Here is a 19,164-nt window from a genome sequence, read left to right as displayed (position 1 = left end):
TGTTCCTGCCATCTAGGCCTCTGCTCTAAGGGCGGGCTTGGCTTCCACAGGATTTGCCGACTTTTGTCTGAGTTCTCTTGCCTTTTGACAGCAGACGAAAACTTCTGCCCGTAAAACAACACTGCTGACTCAGAAGGATATTTTGGTTGGCAGATACTTGGCGGACACTAACCAGACACAACCAACTGGTTTGCCAGGTCATGTTCCGGGGCTTACAAAACTACCAGCAAGCATTTTGATCTGAAGAATAGCAGGATTCTGCATTTCAAAGTAATCGCATTCTCAAGTACAAAAATACAAATAATTCAATATAAATAAAACTCCTCAGATTATAATCTGATCTAGAGTGTCCGTCTTATTTAAAAAAAAAAAAAAAGAAGAAAGAAAACAAACATTTTGGAAGGTTTAATCCAAAGGAATTATCAATTTAAGAGTAAGTATCATCATTTCGTAACCATCACTGTAAAAACTGATTTAGGTGACAGTCATTAAATCTAAAACCATCAGGTAAAAGTTTGATGAGAAACAAGACATTTACGCAGTCTCAGATCATCTCCCCACAGAATATTTACTAATTGCAAAGGGAAAATTCTAACTTCTCAGAAGAAAGCTGACGGACATCACCACAATCATATGATCAAAATTAGTTATCACCAACGGGACAGATTAACATGATGATGCAGTGCCCCGGAAAGAACACAACATCAAAAATGCATTACCCGAATCCTAAGAAGAAACCCAGATAGAGGAATATCTCACCAAACAACTAGCCTACCCTCTTAAAAAACCCATCAGTATCATAAAAGACAAAGAAAGGCCAAGAAATCCTTTCAGATTAAATATGACAAGAGAGAGGACATGTGAATGTGATGAGTCATTTTTTTAAGTGTTGGGTTGAAAAAAAAAGTGCTGTAAGAAACACTACTGCGGCAATCAGAGAAACTCAAACATGAACTGTACATTAGGAAAATCACTATTAAAATTCCTATTTGGTAATTATACTGTGGAGTTCTGAAAGAGAAGGTCCTTGTCCTTAGGAGATACATGCTGAGGTATTGAGAAGTGAGAGTCACAGAGTTTGTAACTTACTCTCCAATCGTTCTGCAATAATCGTAATTAACAATATTATATGTGTGCGTGTGTGTCCAGGAGGGAGAATAAGAGTGTGCAAACTGCTAAGTCTAAGTTATATAGAGGTTCACTGCACAACTCTTGCAACTTTGCTGTAAGTTTAACATTTTTCAAAAGTTTTTTTAAAAATAAGAAAAACAAGAGTACCATAATTCTAAAAAAGCACTGATAAGGAAATACAGGACAAAATGGATTACAACTCTTAGGTTACTTAGAAACATCCAAGTTCAAGTAAACCACTTAAAAGAACAGAAGCAAAATGGCAGATTTATACATGGAGAGGTTGGGGCGGTCAACAGCACTGTGTGTTGTGTGTGTTCACATTTTCTGTTAACCTCAGAGGAGGCTGAGAGTCTCTCTCTTGGCCACAAGAGCTACGCCACATTTCACTAAGTGAAGGATATAAACACGGAAAGAATGACTACCCACAACTGGGGTGGGGAGAAGAAATACCCAGCCTAACTAAGGTTAGTACAAATTTGGTGAGTCACTTCCTCTTAGGAGAAAAGGCAAACATTTCTTGTTTCCCAAAGGACTCAGATTCTGAAGAACACCTGAGTTCTCAGCCTGAATCATGCCAAATAGGTAGCAAACTAGGTCAGAAGAACCTCCAGTCCATTAACTCCAGGCTTCTGCCCACACTCAACTCAATTTATTGCCACAGTACCTTAAATTTCCAAATCAATGTCGACTCCCACCTCTGAGTTCCTTCAGCCTGCACACTACTAAGCTGCTAGGAGCTTGCATGAAACGAAGACAAAGGAGAGACACTAATTGCGCATGTATTCTCCAACCTTGAATGGGCAATGGCCTTGGTTTGCTTTTGGCTCGCCACCCCCAGTGTTCCTCAGTCCTGAACCACGTCGGCTCCACCACTTGAGAACCGAAGCCTCGGCAAAGCAGTCTTCCCTCCTCGAGCTGCCTCCCGGCGAGCAACACACACACGTGGATGGATTAGGCAGAGCTGTAAAGCACACACGCTCTCCCAACGCGCTCTTTTCATTCCAGAAATACCTTATTCCTAAACCACTTCTACGCTTCTCTTGGCACCAAACAGTGTAAGCGGCTCCATGCCAAAGGAAGTGTCTGTTTAAAGATGAGGACTTTCTTAAAATTTCTTTACCTCGAAGACCGTAAATAGAACATTCTAGGGTAATTATGGTGGAATAAAGAAAAAATGGAAAAGGTTGCAGAAAACAAAAGGAAACCCATTTGCTTTGTTTTCATTTTGTTTTTTTAAAGTTGCCTAAAAAAACACACTGCAGATATAAGATATAGAATTATCTTCCATGAGAGTAAAGATTACAGGGCCCAAGTCAGGACAAAGAAGCAAAAATACCACCTTTAACAGGAAAAGTGAGTAAGCATTTACCATCTTGTCACAAGCATTTATTTTTGTTTTAAGGGCACCCACCAAAGCCAAACGCAGAGAGGAGGGTTTTTTTTGTTGTTGTTGTTTTACATTGTTTTATTCTGGAATATATTGTATTTTTGTACCTTGCTTCTTTATGACTTTCACCCTGTATCAGAAATTATTTTAGGGGCACCTGGGTGGCTCAGTCGTTAAGCGTCTGCCTTCGGCTCAGGTCATGATCCCAGGGTCCTGGGATCGAGCCCCGCATCGGGCTCCCTGCTCTGCGGGAAGCCTGCTTCTCTCTCTCTCCCACTCCCCCTGCTTGGGTTCCCTCTCTCGCTGTGTCTCTCTCTGCCAAATAAATAAATAAAATCTTAAAAAAAAAAAAAAAAAAAAGAAATTATTTTAAAAGAAGAAAACCCACCTTGGTGGACCTGTCCTTTTCCTTTCTCTATGTTCATTTCCAGATATTTATTTAGGGCTCACTCACAATAAGCAGTGTGAAACCAGTAACTCTCGCGGAATCCTTAGTCTTCACCAACTGAATTACAAACCACTCTTATCCACCTACATGTACGTACACACACACACACACACACACCATGCAAGGAAAATGACATCATGCTCCACAGCACAGACACAACATGATCACCCATTCGACTTTCACCAGGATGGACCTCCTTAGAAATTCTGATCCCGGGCAGTAGGAAGGAGACTTACTTTCTCTCCACTTCTGGTGTTGACACGGCGCTGCAGAAGCCAAGCGACTCCTAGGAGAAAGAGGCACAGAGCAGCAGGCTCTCATTTGTACAGAATATCACTTAAAAAAAAAAAAAAAAAAGCAGAAGCAAAAATAGATGATTAAAGTCATTGTGCTTACTTCGATCTGGGACCGCAGCTGAAGTGACGTGGGGCTGGCATCAGGTTTCTCCTAAAAGAGAACAGATGCGGGTTTGATGAGACTTCCCAGCGTGGCATACACCAGAAAGACAAACAGATATGTAAGCAGAGATGGGGGGATTTGGGAAACACTAGGATACAGTGGGAGGAGATGGTGGAGATAAACAGATTTTTCTGGAAAAACTGAAGTGCTTTCAAAATGAGAACTCTGGTCTTAAAATGGAACTGCTTCCCAAACTTCACTGCTTGACACTGCTTACAATTTTACTGCAGAAGAAAAAAGCACAATCCAACTGAAGGGCATAGACAGTTAATGGTGAAATAATCCTCTGGATGTGATTCGACCCTCACTGGGAGACAGAACTTATGCGGATCCCGTTGTGTTCTTTTTCAATAATATTGGAGTTCCAATCGGATTTTTAAATTCTAAATGTACTCAGAGTTATTTCATAACGCAGGTGTAGGTGTAAGTGTCTTTAGGAAGGTGGAAAGCTCACTTGATATTATCGTGCAACCCTAGAAATCACCATGCTCCTATAATACAAATGAATTGGCCCAGCTGGAAATTTAAAAAACAACTCTCAGCATCCAGCTAATAGATGAAATAAATGCATGACATTATCAAAAATCATCAAGTCATAAAGAAAGGAATCATTTGAGAGATAAAACCATTTTATAGTTAAAAACTCCATTTCCCCTTTGGTAAAAGAGAGAGAGAGAGAAAGAGAGGTAAACCAGTGACCTATATGAAAGTAATATATTGAAATAAGCATTGGCAGCAAAATAGGAAATTGCACTATTAGAAGTGCTAGAATATACTATGGGAAAATAAGGGCCACACTAGTGAACACAGCAGAGTACAACACTGGTATTTTTCACAAGTAGAGAGTAATTCTAAATCCAAATAGATGCTAAAGTGGAGGTCCTCATCAAAGTATGGTGTACAATCCAGGGTGGTCCCCAGCTGATTATATCATATGCAGGCTGACAGGCAGTTTTAGAGGAAGGAGTGAGTTATCACTAAGAATACAAGTTTGAAATATCAGGTTAATCATGAGTTTTCCAATAATCCTATCGTGTTCTTAATAACTGCTACATTCTTCAGGTCTGCACATGCACCATATGAAGACGGTTTTGTTAGTCTCAGCTGACATTCAGGATGTGGGAGCAGATCATCTCAAGTTAGGAATTCTCATTTAACTGTTCAATGTATTAAAGCTGCCTATTTTATTACTAGCATGATTACAAAACTAGGCCAATATTTTAAAAACTTAGCAATGAAACATTAAAATGAGTATAACTCAGACTACATTTATAAATGTAAATAAGTAACGGGAATCCAGTACGTATATCGACTATAAAATGAATGTGCTGGGTGAGTAATCTAAGAACAGGATGATTTGGGACAAGTAGATCGAAAAAGAAAAATACTTTAATGGATTGGAAACTCACTCAACCCTAGTCCCAGGGCCTTATTTGTTATGAAAAAATAACCAGAGTGGTGTAAAGACTCATAGAACTTCTCTTCGCTTAACATCCTCCTGGTTTTTATTGCCACCTTTGTTCATAATGGACAAATTTAGATTTCTGTCCCAGACTTGATACACCATTTTTACAAAGCAACATATGGAATTGTTCGAGTTACATTCCAAGTCCAATTGGTATGACATCAGACTCAGGTGTAATCAACATGTGAGACACGTATTTGGGAGGTTCCTTGTACTTAAGAGACCAGTCAAGATGCCCTGATACCTAACCTCTTAGCATCACATAGAGAAATTTATAAACTTAGGGCGCCTGGGTGGCTCAGTTGGTTAAGTGACTGCCTTTGGCTCAGGTCATGATCCTGGAGTCCGTGCTCGGCGGGGAGTCTGCTTCTCCCTCTGACCTTCCCTCATCTCATGCTCTCTAATAAATAAATAAAACAATCTTTAAAAAAAAAAAAACAGCAGGAAGTAAGCAAAGATATAGTTTGCAGTTTTTCATCCTAAATCTTCCTGTTCAGAGTCAGGGTGGGAACCTCAGAAAGATAACAGAACTACATTACTTCCTCTGAATTTTTCTCTGAAATAGTCCCTTTAACACCCAACTCCAGCCCATGTCCTTCCATAACCATCAATGAAAAAAATGACTGATTAACTCTCCTCCCTCCTCCATTCTTAACTGTTCTTCAAGCTCTAAGTCTCTACTTTACTAGGTAATAGTCTACGATAGGAAATTACTTTCTTTTACTGCATGTTTTTATCTACATTTTTTCTAATAAATTTTATTTACTGAGTGCATCATTTGTTACTCTATATCATAAACATAACATTTATGGTACATTATGCAAAATGTGCCTTTCCCCGCATACAAAGCAGGTGTTTGTTAACAATCACATTAAATGTTTGATGACCAGGAAATAACATGCTAAACAATTCAGCTTCACATGTTAGTCTCTTACTAATTCTAGACTGTGTTTGGGGGACTTTTTAGGAAATTGGTTAGGGGTATAGTTTGATGTATAATGTACTAAAATTTGTTCCTTTAACCATCAAACCTGAGAAATGCAACATTGCAAGTAAGAGTTAAATTTAGCTGAGTAAGAATTGACAACCTGATTGCCCAGTTTCAAACAACTTTATTTGGGGAACAACTGATGGTCCACAATCTAACTCCTGATTTGGAAGTAATCGTGTTGATGGAAATAGTAAAAATTGTGTCTTCTGGACACATTATGGAAAGAGATGATCACTGAGAAATAAGATTCTCCTTAATAACACGTGCTACCTGAGGCAGTTACTACTGCTGTGTAACAAGTCATCCCAAACTTAGTCACACCAACCAATAAGCATTTTTTTCTATTCACAGATTCAGGGGTAAGAATGACAAATATTGGGGCACCTAGGTGGCTCAGTCGGTTAAGCATCTGACTTGATATCAGCTCAGGTCCTGATCTCAGGGCCGTCAAACCCTGCACTGGCCTCCACACTGGGTGTGAAGCCTAGTTAAAAAATAATAAAATAAAATAAATAAATAAATAAAATTTTAAAAAAGAATGTCAAAAATCATTAAACATTACAAACCTGTAGTGAGTTTGTACACTACAAATGCTTAAGGAAATCTCCCTAACTTAATGAAGTATTACAGTGGAAACTAAACCAAGTTATAAATATAGCTCAACATATGTTCATGTATGCATGTGTGCATGCAAAAGGAAAAGTTAGAGAGGATATACACTAAATGTTAATAGCAATTACCTATGCTTACTTTTTTTAAGAGCATGTAATTTTGCATTACCTTCATTATTTTTTTCTAATATAAGATCAGCTTAAAAGTACAATCTTCAGATCTTACATGTTGTAAAATTATCTACATGTTCATAAATGTGTGAGAAAACATCTCTGGGATGCCTGGGTGGCTCAGTCGGTTAAACGTCTGCCTTTGGCTCAGCTCATGATCCCATGGTCCTGGGATCTAGTCCCACACTGGAAGGTGGGGTGGCCCTTGCTCAGCAGGGAGTCTGCTTCTCCCTCTGTCTGCCCCTCCCCCTGCTTGTGCTCTCTCTCTATATATAAGTAAATAAAATCTTTAAAAGAAAAAAATAAACATCTCAAAGATTCCTTACACGCCAATGGTTATGTCTGCAAAGGCCACTATTCCTCAATTTTTAACACATTTGTCAAACATACATTGCTTTTAGATATTTCTAAAGAATGTTACAAAAGTTTAAAAAAATTGAAACTGGTAATAATTTTAGTTGTATCCCAACAACTAAACATAGAAACTTCTTAAGAAATACTGAAACTTAAATTTCTCAAATTAGGTCATGCTCTATAGTAAAATAATTTCTTGAGATATTAAAAATTTTAGTAATGAGTATCATAGAAAACTATGCCTGCATTTTTCTGATTAATAGTGAAGGTCCATAATGATTTTAGAAATCATCTCACATATTTTGACAGAGAGAGACAACAGAACTGTAGAAACTATATATATATATATATATATATATATTTTTTTTTTTTTTTTTTAAGGCATCAGATGACCAAAAATTACTGGGTAGAGGGAAACCTCTAATTCATTTCCTGTCACTTGGGACAATTTTGGAAATAGTAATTCCTTCAAAGTTTATGATGTCTAACACAGAAGCAAAAAAAGAACAAATTTTCCAGATGAAATCAGGAGTTTGCCAAAACCAAAACACGGGAACACACGTGCGCTTCCACCTGCTTGTGCACGTGTGTGCACACGGGTGTATGCACAAGCATGTCTACAGTCACACTAACAGGGCCTGGGTCAAATATAAAACTAAGGCTCTGGCACGTGGTGTAAAACACCAGTCAAAAACCCACTTGGGGCAGAATAAGGTCCTGGAAAACAAATATCACGCCCTTGCCCACACTCCAACTTTGTTTCCACCTTCTTGTGGAAATCCACACTTCTCCTTCCCTTAATGCTGCCAGTGCTTAAAGCCAAATGCACTTCAAGGCTGGAAAAGCAGGTGGGATAAATCCCTCTCTTAATCCAAAAGCAGAGAGGAAAACCATCAGGCGCCTATCAGCTCAGCTCAGCGCCAAGCTCTCCTCCTCCACACTGGGCACAGGAAGGAGGTGATGGAAAGGCCAGAGGACCGCATGCCTGGCAACACTCAGCCTACGAGTAAAGTACACATCCCATCACTGATGTGTTCAATTAATGGAGGAAACAGGCTCTAAATGGCTGGGGAAAGTTGCTGCCTGTGATAGATTTTAAAACTCACATGATATTGATCACTTTACAAGAAGACTATGAAGTGGCGGTGTCTCCCAATTGGCAAAGTATGCTCCCCTCTTGCCTGACTTCTTCTCCCTTCTGGCATGCAGTGGGGCATCTGTTCCTCGTACCAGGATGTAAACCTCAACACTTTCTTCAGAGTTCCCTCACTCCCCAACAAATCAGCTACCAGGGACTGTTGCTTCTCTGTTGACAAGGCTTCTTGTGTCCAGCCACCCCATTCCATTCTCCCAGGCATCAGCTTCTCTGCGGTCCTTGACCTCCCAGATGCCTGCCCACCCCCCTAGAGTGGAGCAGAAGGTACTGAGTGGGAGTTCCAACCCTGCCCCCACTATAGTAAGACCTTTAGACCTCAGTTTTTACTTTGCTTGGTTTTGCAATGGCAATGAAAAGAAATGGACCATTTGGTGATCTTTAGGTTCCTCTTAGACTTGCAGTCCCTACTTAGATGAAGCCGGGTCCAATCCAATCACTACTAACAAATAAATCTTCTTAAAATAGTACTCTGTCCTGGGCACCTAGGTGGCTCAGTCGGTTAAGCATCTGCCTTTGGCTTAGGTCATGAGCCCAGGGTCCTGGGATCAAGTCCCGCATCGGGCTCCCTGTTCCATGGGGAACCTGCTTCTCCCTCCGCCTCTGCCTCTCCCTCTGCCTCTCTCTCTCTCTCTGTCTCTCATGAATAAATAAATAAAATCTTAAAAAAAAAAAAAGTACTCTGTCCTTGCTTTCTGTGGTTCATGCAACATGAGCATTAGAATCACCTGGAAGCTTCTTCGAAAGGCAGGTTCGGGCCTCACCCCAGACCAGAATCAAAATCTGCATTTTACCAAGATCTCCGGGTATTCTGTATGCTCATTTTAGTTTGAGAAGCTAACGGCTTTGTTCTTTGTATCATTTTCTCTGTTCCAAAATCTTTCCAAAATTCTAGAAACACAATACTGACAGGATAAAATCCACATTTCTGAAAAAGAAGCCCTTCTGCCAACTGGCCTAATGGACACCCTCTTATTCTTTTTTTTTTTTTTTTTTTAAAGATTTGTTTATTTGACAGAGAGAGAGAGACAGCGAGAGCAGGAACACACAAGCAGGGGGAGTGGGAGAGGGAGAAGCAGGCTTCCTGCCGAGCAGGGAGCCCGATGTGGGACCCGATCCCAGGACTCTGGGATCATAACCTAAGCCGAAGGCAGACGCTTAACGACTGAGCCACCCAGGCGCCCCTGGACACCCTCTTCTTAGAGAATAGGTGCTGGGTCCCCTTCGAGCATGCTGTCCCCGTATTTCACTTTTCCTCATAGAAAATTGGATGTCCTTCTTCTTCCTGTCCATCCTTCCAAGTCATCCTTTAGATCCAACTTCAAACCCACCTTCCATTACACCTTCTCTGCCCGACCATGCCTTAAATGATAAGCCTGAGTTCAGTCATAACAGGAACGAGCTACATGGCTTATATACTAGGTATATCTATGTGTAGCAACTCTTCTCTCTTATCTGTATCTTACTCCCTCACCTAGACGGCAAATGCCTTCTTAACAGGGATTCACTGTACCCACAGACACACACACGCGGTCCAACAAAATCTATTCAGTGCTTCTTACGTGCCAGGCCCCATTGGAAGAGACAACAGTGAAGTGCACATGGGTCCTTCCCGTCAAGGATGACCAGGCTCTGCATGAGGGAAGTGCTTGATGGGCATCGATTTGTTTCATTTCTTTAAAATGGATTACTTTGCCAGTAATTCTGACTCTTCTATTAATTTTTGTTTGCAACTTCACTGTCTAGGGACATGTATTTCACGCTTTGATTTCAGATTTACTTCGGGGGTGCAGAGTTCCATGGGTAAGTAAAAGTTAATTAGGTAAGTATTTTCAAAAAGATCTACAACTTAGATCTGTAAGAACTTAAAAAGAAAATGTCGGGGTGTTTAGCCACTTTTAGGATAAAATCTGCACTGGCCTGGGAGTTCTAGCTCCAACCCTGTACCTTTTCACATTTTATTTATTTATTTATTTTTTTAAAGATTTTATTTATTTCTTGGACAGAGAGAGACATAGTGAGAGCAGGAACACAGCGGGGGGAGTGGTAGAGGGAGAAGCAGGCTTCCCGCGGAGCAGGGAGCCCGATGTGGGACTCAATCCCAGGACCCTGGGACCATGACCTGAGCCGAAGGCAGATGCTTAACAACTGAGCCACCCAGGTGCCCCCCTTTTCACATTTTAATGACTGGTTTCACCCAAATCATTCACACGTGAAACAGGAAATGTTAGCCATTTTTCAGGCACCCATAAGCTCATGGCCTGGCATATGAAATTGATTCTAATGAGTGAAAGTGAGTGGAAAAGTACTCTCTCCCCCCACATCGAAGAAGAAAGTTTCCAAAGAAAAAAGTTTTCACAGTTGAATGCTATTCCACTAACTTCAACCTTAAAAGCCATCCATAACGAACAGGTGAGTAAATTTTGAGAAATACTGATAAGAAACCAAAAGTGGCCATTTCCACCTGGCCATTAATACGCTGTGGTAAAATTATTAAATCTTCTTGCTGTATTAGTCTATGTTATGCAAGTATTCACTATATATTTATTTAAACTGCACCGTTTAAAAAAATGATTTAAGATAGCTTACAAAACTTAAGTTCAACATTACATAAGATGAAGCTAGCTAACGAAATGACACGAAGTGAGGGAAATCAAGATTATATGGTAAAATTGGTCCAGGAATTAGGTTCGTTAAGAAATGCAGACGATGGAATCCTACACTAGAGATGGACCACACATTTTGGGCTAAGTTTCCTGACACTTAAAGCAAAGACAGAAACATGCTCAGTTACAAGACTGACATCGCCCATACTTTTATGTTTTGAGGTATTCACAAGACACACGGCTATTCCCAGGAGAGAGAATTTCTCCTCTGGCTTCTGGCAGAAAGGATGGTATATGACAGTGACCAACATCAGGAGCAATGTCCCTGCAGAGCTCCTTTTGCCCCAAAAGGGCTTCAGCCTTTCATGCTAGAGGTAGTCCCGGGATCCCCTACTGAAAACCGAGGAAGCTTGTCCACTCCCCTACCTAACTGAAAGGAGTCACGGGAGTGCCCAGCGCAGGGGCAGAACTCAGTCTCAGGAGACAGTAGGATGAGTTTTCCCATCTTGAAGCACAACTGTGGGAAAACACAGGGAAGTCAGTAAAAGTTAGATGAATTGGTTAAATTCAGGAAGAATTTGGGGCGCCTGGGTGGCTCAGTTGGTTAAAGCGACTGCCTTCGGCTCAGGTCATGATCCTGGAGTCCCGGGATCGAGTCCCGCATCGGGCTCCCTGCTCGGCGGGGAGTCTGCTTCTCCCTCTGACCCTCCCCCCTCTCATGCTCTATCTCATTCTCTCTCTCAAATAAATAAATAAAAATCTTTAAAAATAAATAAATAAATAAATAAATAAATAAATAAATAAATAAATAAATAAATTCAGGAAGAATTTGAATCTAAGAGTGTCCAGAGTAGCACTCTTGAGCCTCATTTCAAACAAGGTAGTATGCTTCTTTTTTTTTTTTAAAGATTTTATTTATTTTTTGACAGAGAGACAGCGAGAGAGGGAACACAAGCAGGGGGAGTGGGAGAGGGAGAAGGAGAAGCAGGCCTCCTGCCGAGCAGGGAGCCCAAAGCGGACTCGATCCCAGGACCCTGGGATCATGACCTGAGCCGAAGGCAGACGCTTAACGACTGAGCCACCCAGGTGCCCCGGTAGTATGCTTCTTTTAACTTTTAAGCTGTCTTAGGAAACAATGTATCACATCCTTTAGGCTCAACTTCAACACTGTTGAGTACATAACGACCTACCAAGCATACTACACCAAGATAGGAATAAGACCAAACCGTAACAAAGGTTCATTCCAGAAGATGAGTCATGTTTTAAGAATGCATCTTCTACTATGAACAAAAACTAACACAAGAGTGTCATGTCATCTAAATGTAAATATTAAAAAGCACAGTGTCAGTAAAGGCATTTTAATTATCCTTTAAAAAAGAATCTAACAGGCGCCTGGGTGGCTCAGTCGTTAAGCGTCTGCCTTCGGCTCAGGTCATGATCTCAGGGTCCTGGGATCGAGCCCCGCATCGGGCTCCCTGCTCGGCAGGAAGCCTGCTTCTCCCTCTCCCACTCGCCACCGTTTATGTTCCCTCTCTTGCTGTCTCTCTCTCTGTCAAATAAATAAATAAAATCTTAAAAAAAAAAAAATCTAACAAGTTGTATAATTCAATTGTTCATTTTACTAGTGGGACTTGGTTTATGGACACTAACAAATGGGCCCTGCACACGTATCCCAGGGGTGGATACCACGACCATGGGCCACTCTGGATGGTATCACCACCCATGAGTCCATCCAACCTCACTGTTGGGACAACAGAGTGTGGAGTGATCCACACTCACCAAATGGTCTTCTGAGTACAACTGGTCACTGACTGGAATTGACGGGCATGATGACACAAAAGTCAACAGACCCAACTACATGGGAGCACTACTTTCACTTTCTGTCTCTCCCCACCTCTTTCATCTAACCATTCCTAATTTTACAACTATTCAATGAGGACATACTATGTGCTAAGTAAGCCCTGTTCTAGTCAAGGATAAAACAATGAAAAGGAGAATCACTGCCTTCAGGGAGCTTAAATTCTAATGATTTCTAAAGTCCCTCATGGGAATCATTTGCACTCAATGTCCACATCACAGGTCCTATAACATTCCTTCTTTCTGGCACCAGGCGGATGACATCTGAATAGCTGTGCTCAGCTCTGCATGCCACATTTTCTGGGAGATAATGAAAACCAGGAGAACTTTCACTAGAGTGGGATCTGGAAAGGGGATCAGATGAACAGGATCAACTGGAAGAAGCAGGGCTGTTGTAAGAAGGGGAGGAAAATGCAAATACGTGGAGGGCTTCCGAGGGAGGGCAGATGGCCGCCCCGGGCCATCTCCCACAGGGCACAGGGACAAGTGCAGCACCCCGCATACTGGGACCACCGGGTGGAAAAACATCTACTACAGTTGTAAGTGATATATAAGAATTATAAAGAAAATTAAATCAGAGTATTTGTGAAAATAGTAAATATTCAATTAGTAAAAAACTTCCAAATAAAATCTTTTTCATTTTTAAAATAAGAACCTTACGCTTCCTTACTTGAAAATAACTTTTTAAAAATTTAGGTTATATACTTGAAATGACTATAAACTACATTAGCTAAAAACTCTTAATGATGAGCTTTTAATGCTATGGGTAGTGATTACTAACAAGGAATTTTATTCACACAACAAAGTGATTAAAAAAAATTGTCTTAGCGGGGAACCTGGGGACGCTCAGTCAGTTAAGCGTCTGCCTTCGACTCAGGTCATGATCCCAGCCAGGGTCCTGGGATGGAGCCCCACATCGGGCTTTCTGCTCTCGGGGAGCCTGCTTCTCCCTCTCCTCCCCACTCGTGCTCTCTCTCACTGTCTCTCTCTCGCAAATAAATAAAATCTTTAAAAAATATTGTCTTAGCTATTCTTATAACCACTGAAATACAGCAATTTCTAGTTCAAGGAGCTAACAGCACTTTATTTAACGTCGTAGTGAAATTTCTTATGAAAATGTAACAGATTTCAAATCCAGCTGAAATTTTTCCTGTTAGGTGTTGCAAAATACTGACAACGTTCTAATGTGCAGCCTTGCGTATCCAATGCCATCCTGAAGCCCAGCTTGGCTACACGGGGCCCGAGGGTCCCGGTGCCCCACCACCATGTCTGAACCTTAAACCAAACTCTCCTGACAGCTCCAGGGCCCCTTGAATGTGACGAACAGCAGCAGAGTCCTGGGCATCTGGCTGCTGGGGCATACGCCACCACTGAGCTCACCGCCCAAAGGCCTCGAACATTAAGATGCCATCTGGGACCACGCACGCTCCAGCAGGCCTTGAACAGCCGTTCCACACCTACTACACCATAGTCACCTGGATGGCTGATTCAACAAAGATTGCTGGCCTCCTCCCCAGCTTCAGATTCAGTCCTTCTGGAGTGGGCCCACTAATTCACATTTCTACCCAGTTTCCAAGTGATGCTGAAGCCCTTTCAGAATTTCTGCCCCCGACAAGGCTGCTCCGAAGGGCCTCTATGCTGGGATTCAGTGATCTGAAGGTGGAAGGGATCAACAGATCCGGAGTCACACCTCAACCTGGTATGACTCATCTTTAGTGCTCTAGGAAGGGATAACCAAGATGAACGATTTTAAAGTACAAAGAAAGGGATGCGTTTAACATTTTAAAAAAGGGGGGCGGGGAGCAGTACAGCTAGGTGACCAACAAGAGAACAAATTATTTACAATATGTAAAATCTACATTATTGCTTGAGCGGGACCATGGGACCATCTGAGGCTGGGATGGGGGTTCTTTCAGAAACTGGTTCAGACCTCTGTCCGATTACAGTGATTGTATTACTTGTTCTGGAGTGTAACTGTGGGAAGTTAAGTAAGCTGCTGTGGGATCATTTACCTTTTACATTACATTTTTATGGGGAAATGACCTAATGACTCAAATGTTTTGGAATGGATAATCTTCAAAAGCTAGTACATTGCCGACAAATCCGACAGCCTGTAACTGAACAAATGTTCACGTATTCATCTACTGGACCAATATTTCCTAAGTGTCCACTCTGTACTTAGTTGATATGCTGGGTACCAAGAGTATAAAGAATAGGCACTGACCTTCAGGAGCTCATGGCCAAATAAGAAAAACACATAACTGAGAATATAAAAAACCAAAAGCTCCATATTATCATATAAATAACATCTGAACTGATTAGTAAGCAGATTGGGTGTCTGAATATGGATTTTACAAAAAAAAAAAAAAAATTATGTACCCTGATCAAACTGGAGATGCCAAATTTAAATGAATACTCTAATAGACTGGGTCACATTTTGTCATGATTTAAAGCATTATTATTGTCTTTGTAGCTATTAAATCAAAAGGTGCTATCATGACATTGAACTATCCTTCTTTTTCACTCTTTGAATTGTATTTTCAAACCACCTTTATAAGTTTTATACCATCCTGAAAAGCCTCAGAATTAAACACAATCCAGTGCATTCTGAAATCATGAGCCACAAATTTGTACTTCTAAAGTAAATGAGCTTTTGGAATTAATAGTGTTACCTAATGATGTAAACATCTAAAAACGCAGGATGGAGGTCACAGTATTTGAGAAAGAAGGATAAAATAAAAATTGAGGTATCAGAAAGTCGAGACAAATACCAAATTCTAGCCCTGGGCAAACTTTTTTATTGCTGTATTATAAATGCTGGAAAAGTCAGGTTTATAATGGAAACACAGGCAGACCAAGTCTCAATGTAATATACATAAATGATATGTTTCTTTTCCTGTACAGTGATTTTCCTCCCTTTTGAGCATTAATCTTTGAATGACTTACTCTATAAATTATTGAACTTAGTTCAAAAGCAAATGAAATTTAAAATACCGATTTATTGAGTGGCCAAAGTGCCATGTTGAAATAACTGTGATTTATCTGTTTCTTTAATCACGACTATAGCAAACATACTTCATTGATCAAAATTATTACCTAGTTGCATAGTTTTAAACATAAATCTGTCTCCCTGTTCAGAACAGCAGCTCTTTGCTGGGATCTCATTCACTTGCTCACAACTAAGAGACCCAACTTCTTCTTTCTACAACCTGAAAATGTATCTATATGTATGCTTAGATATATGTCGATAAATGGCTCTCATTTTTTGGAAACTAATTAAATCCACATGCACCATGATTGCTACAGTGGTGGAGGGGGCAAGGTGGGATACCATTTAGCCAGTACAGAGTTAACTACTCCCCATGCGCACATGCCTACTTGCATCCTGCATGGCACTAAAGACAGCTTTGTCTGTAGAACTAACAGTATTTCTTGGGCATTATTGCTTGTAGGTACTGCTATCCTAGCACCGGAGCCATTGCTTCTGTGGCTAGGAAGGGAGATTCTGGCTTAAAATCCAACGTCTCGTTCATATCAAGAGGAGGACCTCCCCTTCATTTCCCTTCTCATAATTTGGTTGGTGGAGAAGTTGGAAAAAGTGTATATTCTCCAACAAGGGAAAAAGTTGCCACATACATAATAATGGACTAAATGGCTCTATATGTAAAGAGTGCTGATAAATAAATAAGAAAAACTATTTTAGATTGGAAAAAATGGGCAAATAACTTTTAAGAGATGAGTCACAGAAAGATATAATAATATGTGTGTTCTTAGAAATGATCAAAGAAATACAATTTAAAACACTATGAAACTACTTTTCACCAACCGGATTGGTAAAGTTTTCTTTCTCCTGATAATAAATACTGGGAAGCATAAATTTAAAAAAGGACCACAGATATGCTGCTAGTAGAAGTGCAAATTATATAATATTTTCAGATGAGAATTTAACAGTGCTCCTGTGGAGTCTTTAAAATGTTCCTACTTTCCAACCTGCTACACTCATATCTAATAATCTACCCTAAGGAAGTAAGTTATCAAAGTGAAGATTTACATTTAAAGATGTTCATGGTCATTTACTTTTAGAATAACAAAAAAGTGAAGAACACCTAAATAGCTCAAATTGGGGGATAAACTATGGAACATTCACAAGATAAAAAGGGTATGTACTCATTAAAAATCACAATACTAAAGAATAGTTAATAAGGTAAGGGTGTTCCTTATAGAAGGTTGAGGAATATAATCAGGCGTACTGTGCATACAGCTTGATCCTAATATTTGGGTACATAAGTGTATATATATAGAATGTAAACTCCACCGGAGCAGGAAATTTTGTATATATTGTCCCCTGGTGTATCCCCAGTACCCAGCAGAGTGCCTGGCACTTAGGGGTACTCAATATCTGTTGAATGAATATATATGTACAGACAAAAGTCTGGGAAGAAATAAGCCAAAATGTGGTTATATCCGAGGTGGGGGTGGGAGGCTTAAGCATAATCTTTATTTTCTTTTTCAGGACCTTCTCTATTTTCTTATTTCTCTACAATTTATATGTACTACTTTTACAATCAGAAAGCAAAACAAAAATGTTTCTATTTAAAATGTGTTTTTTCCTAGCGTTATAGACCTAGAGTCAGACTTGGTTCAAACTTTATACATATACATGGCACACTATCAAGATTCTATACCATAATGGGGATGTAGAATATTCAAAGCATAAGAGATGCATATGGATTTTTTTAAAAAGATTTATTTATTTGAGAGAGAGCATGAGTGGGAGGGGGAGAGGGAGAGAGAGAATCTCAAGCAGACTCCACACTGAATGTGGAGCCCCATACAGGGCTCGATCCCAGGACCCTGTGATGCTGGCCTGAGCTGAAACCAACGGTTGGACACTTAACCAACTGTGCCATCCAGACGCCCCTATATGGATTTTTTTATTAATCACACATGCTGACCAATTTCTTTTCTACAAACAGACCTTTGTGGAGCATTTGTCATTTAAAGATACATTATTCAACACATACATATCACAGTACTTTATTGTTGTTGTTGTTTTTTAAAGATTTTATTTATTTGACAGAGAGAGAGAGACACAGTGAGAGAGGGAACACAAGCAGGGGGAGTGGGAGAGGGAGGAGCAGGCTTCCCGCTGAGCAGGGAGCCAGATGCGGGGCTCGATGCGGGGCTCGATCCCAGGACCCTGGGATCATGACCTGAGCAGAAGGCAAGACACTTAATGACTGAGCCACCCAGGCACCCAGTACTTTATTGTTTTAAACTGCATTATACTGCTAAGGTTTCAAAAATGTCAATAATTTAGAATTTTCCTCACAGAAATTTTGCTTTACTTTCCCTCTTTCTTAAACCGCCCTGTCAAATTCTCCTTTTCTGTAGCACAAAAAGAAAGAATTGGAAGTATCTTCTTGTCATCTGTTAACTAGCCTCAATCACATAAATATCATCAGGTTGCTAATGAGAAAATGGTTACTTCGTATAAGATGATACATATTATATGCACAAAAAATGTGCATGTTCACAAATAGTAAGCCAATTTTCCCCCTAGCAGATAACAATTTTTCCGCAGGAAAAGCAAACAAAAACTTCAGAAGAGTGCAAACAGGAAACATTATCAGGACCTGGTCTCAAAGGGCAGAAAACAGATGGGTGGCCCTTTCTTGGCATCCAGAGGAGCACAAAAAAAAAGGAGTGAGTCCAAATACGACGACCAATTGCCTGGGAAACTGTAGAGAAGGGCTGTGTCCCTGACTACTACATGTCCCTCTAAAAAGGCTGGAATGAACCTAGAGCCATGACTTCTACCTTGAGAATCAAAACAGTAAGAGTCTTGAATGTCACAGACAGATCTCTTAAAAAGAAGATGCAATCCCAGTAACGATATGGTATCATCACTGAGGGGCTCCGTCGAAACCCAAGACCTTGCAAAGTGCCTGGCAAAGATTAAATAACCCCATAATAAATATTTGCTGGGTGAATAAATGAATGAAAGGTGGCAGAGGAGACTGGAGTAGAGAGACCATAGCACAGAAAGCTTAATACCCTGCACATAATGGGAAATCAATACACATTTATCGATTGAATTAAAACTTTTGTTATGTTTTTAATCCCTGGGTTCTGACACTGTCATAATTTGATCCACAAAGCAAAAGAAAGAGAGTGTGTTGAGCAGTAAGGCAAAACAAAGACAGAAACCATGTTAAGCTCTATATATATCTTCCACCACACGTGTCAAGGGTTTTGTTAAGGATCACAGAGGCTGCCACTTGTCCCTGCTTATCCTGAGCAGTCAACCAACGGAAAAACTGAACAGAGTGGGCTGGGAATACATAAAAGCATATACTTATTTTCTTAAAAATCCTCTTTGAAATAATTATATTCAAATGGTTCATATTTTAAAAATTGAACTGACTGACTCAATTATCCACACCAACGTATCATCAAATAACTATAGAAAGAACAGTAACAAACTCCTTGGGGCTACCTGGTCAATACACCCCTTTAACACCAAGT

General features: G+C 40.3%; 1 protein-coding gene across 5 annotated transcripts in view; it reads right to left on the bottom strand.

The window, feature by feature from the left end:
- The window catches only part of SASH1 (SAM and SH3 domain containing 1), a 245,573-nt gene that overhangs the window by 100,853 nt on the left and 125,556 nt on the right, over nt 1-19,164 (bottom strand). For 3 of the 5 annotated variants that reach the window (XM_034990970.1, XM_034990968.1, XM_034990969.1), the window contains exons 3-4: nt 3,366-3,416; nt 3,206-3,255 (exon numbers count right to left, since the gene is read on the bottom strand). The exons of the other annotated variants lie outside the window; for them this stretch is intronic. In XM_034990970.1, coding sequence (XP_034846861.1) covers nt 3,206-3,255; nt 3,366-3,416 — 101 coding nt within the window. The remainder of the gene's footprint in view (nt 1-3,205; nt 3,256-3,365; nt 3,417-19,164) is intronic. 5 annotated transcript variants of the gene reach the window in all.

This window comes from Mirounga leonina, unplaced genomic scaffold (genome assembly GCF_011800145.1).
Source record: "Mirounga leonina isolate KUSES-001 unplaced genomic scaffold, KU_Mleo_1.0 Mir_53, whole genome shotgun sequence".
NCBI classification, from domain to species: Eukaryota; Metazoa; Chordata; class Mammalia; order Carnivora; family Phocidae; genus Mirounga; species Mirounga leonina.
The sequence above is the reverse complement of the archived record's forward strand: the minus strand, read 5'-3'. Positions and strand labels throughout refer to the sequence as shown.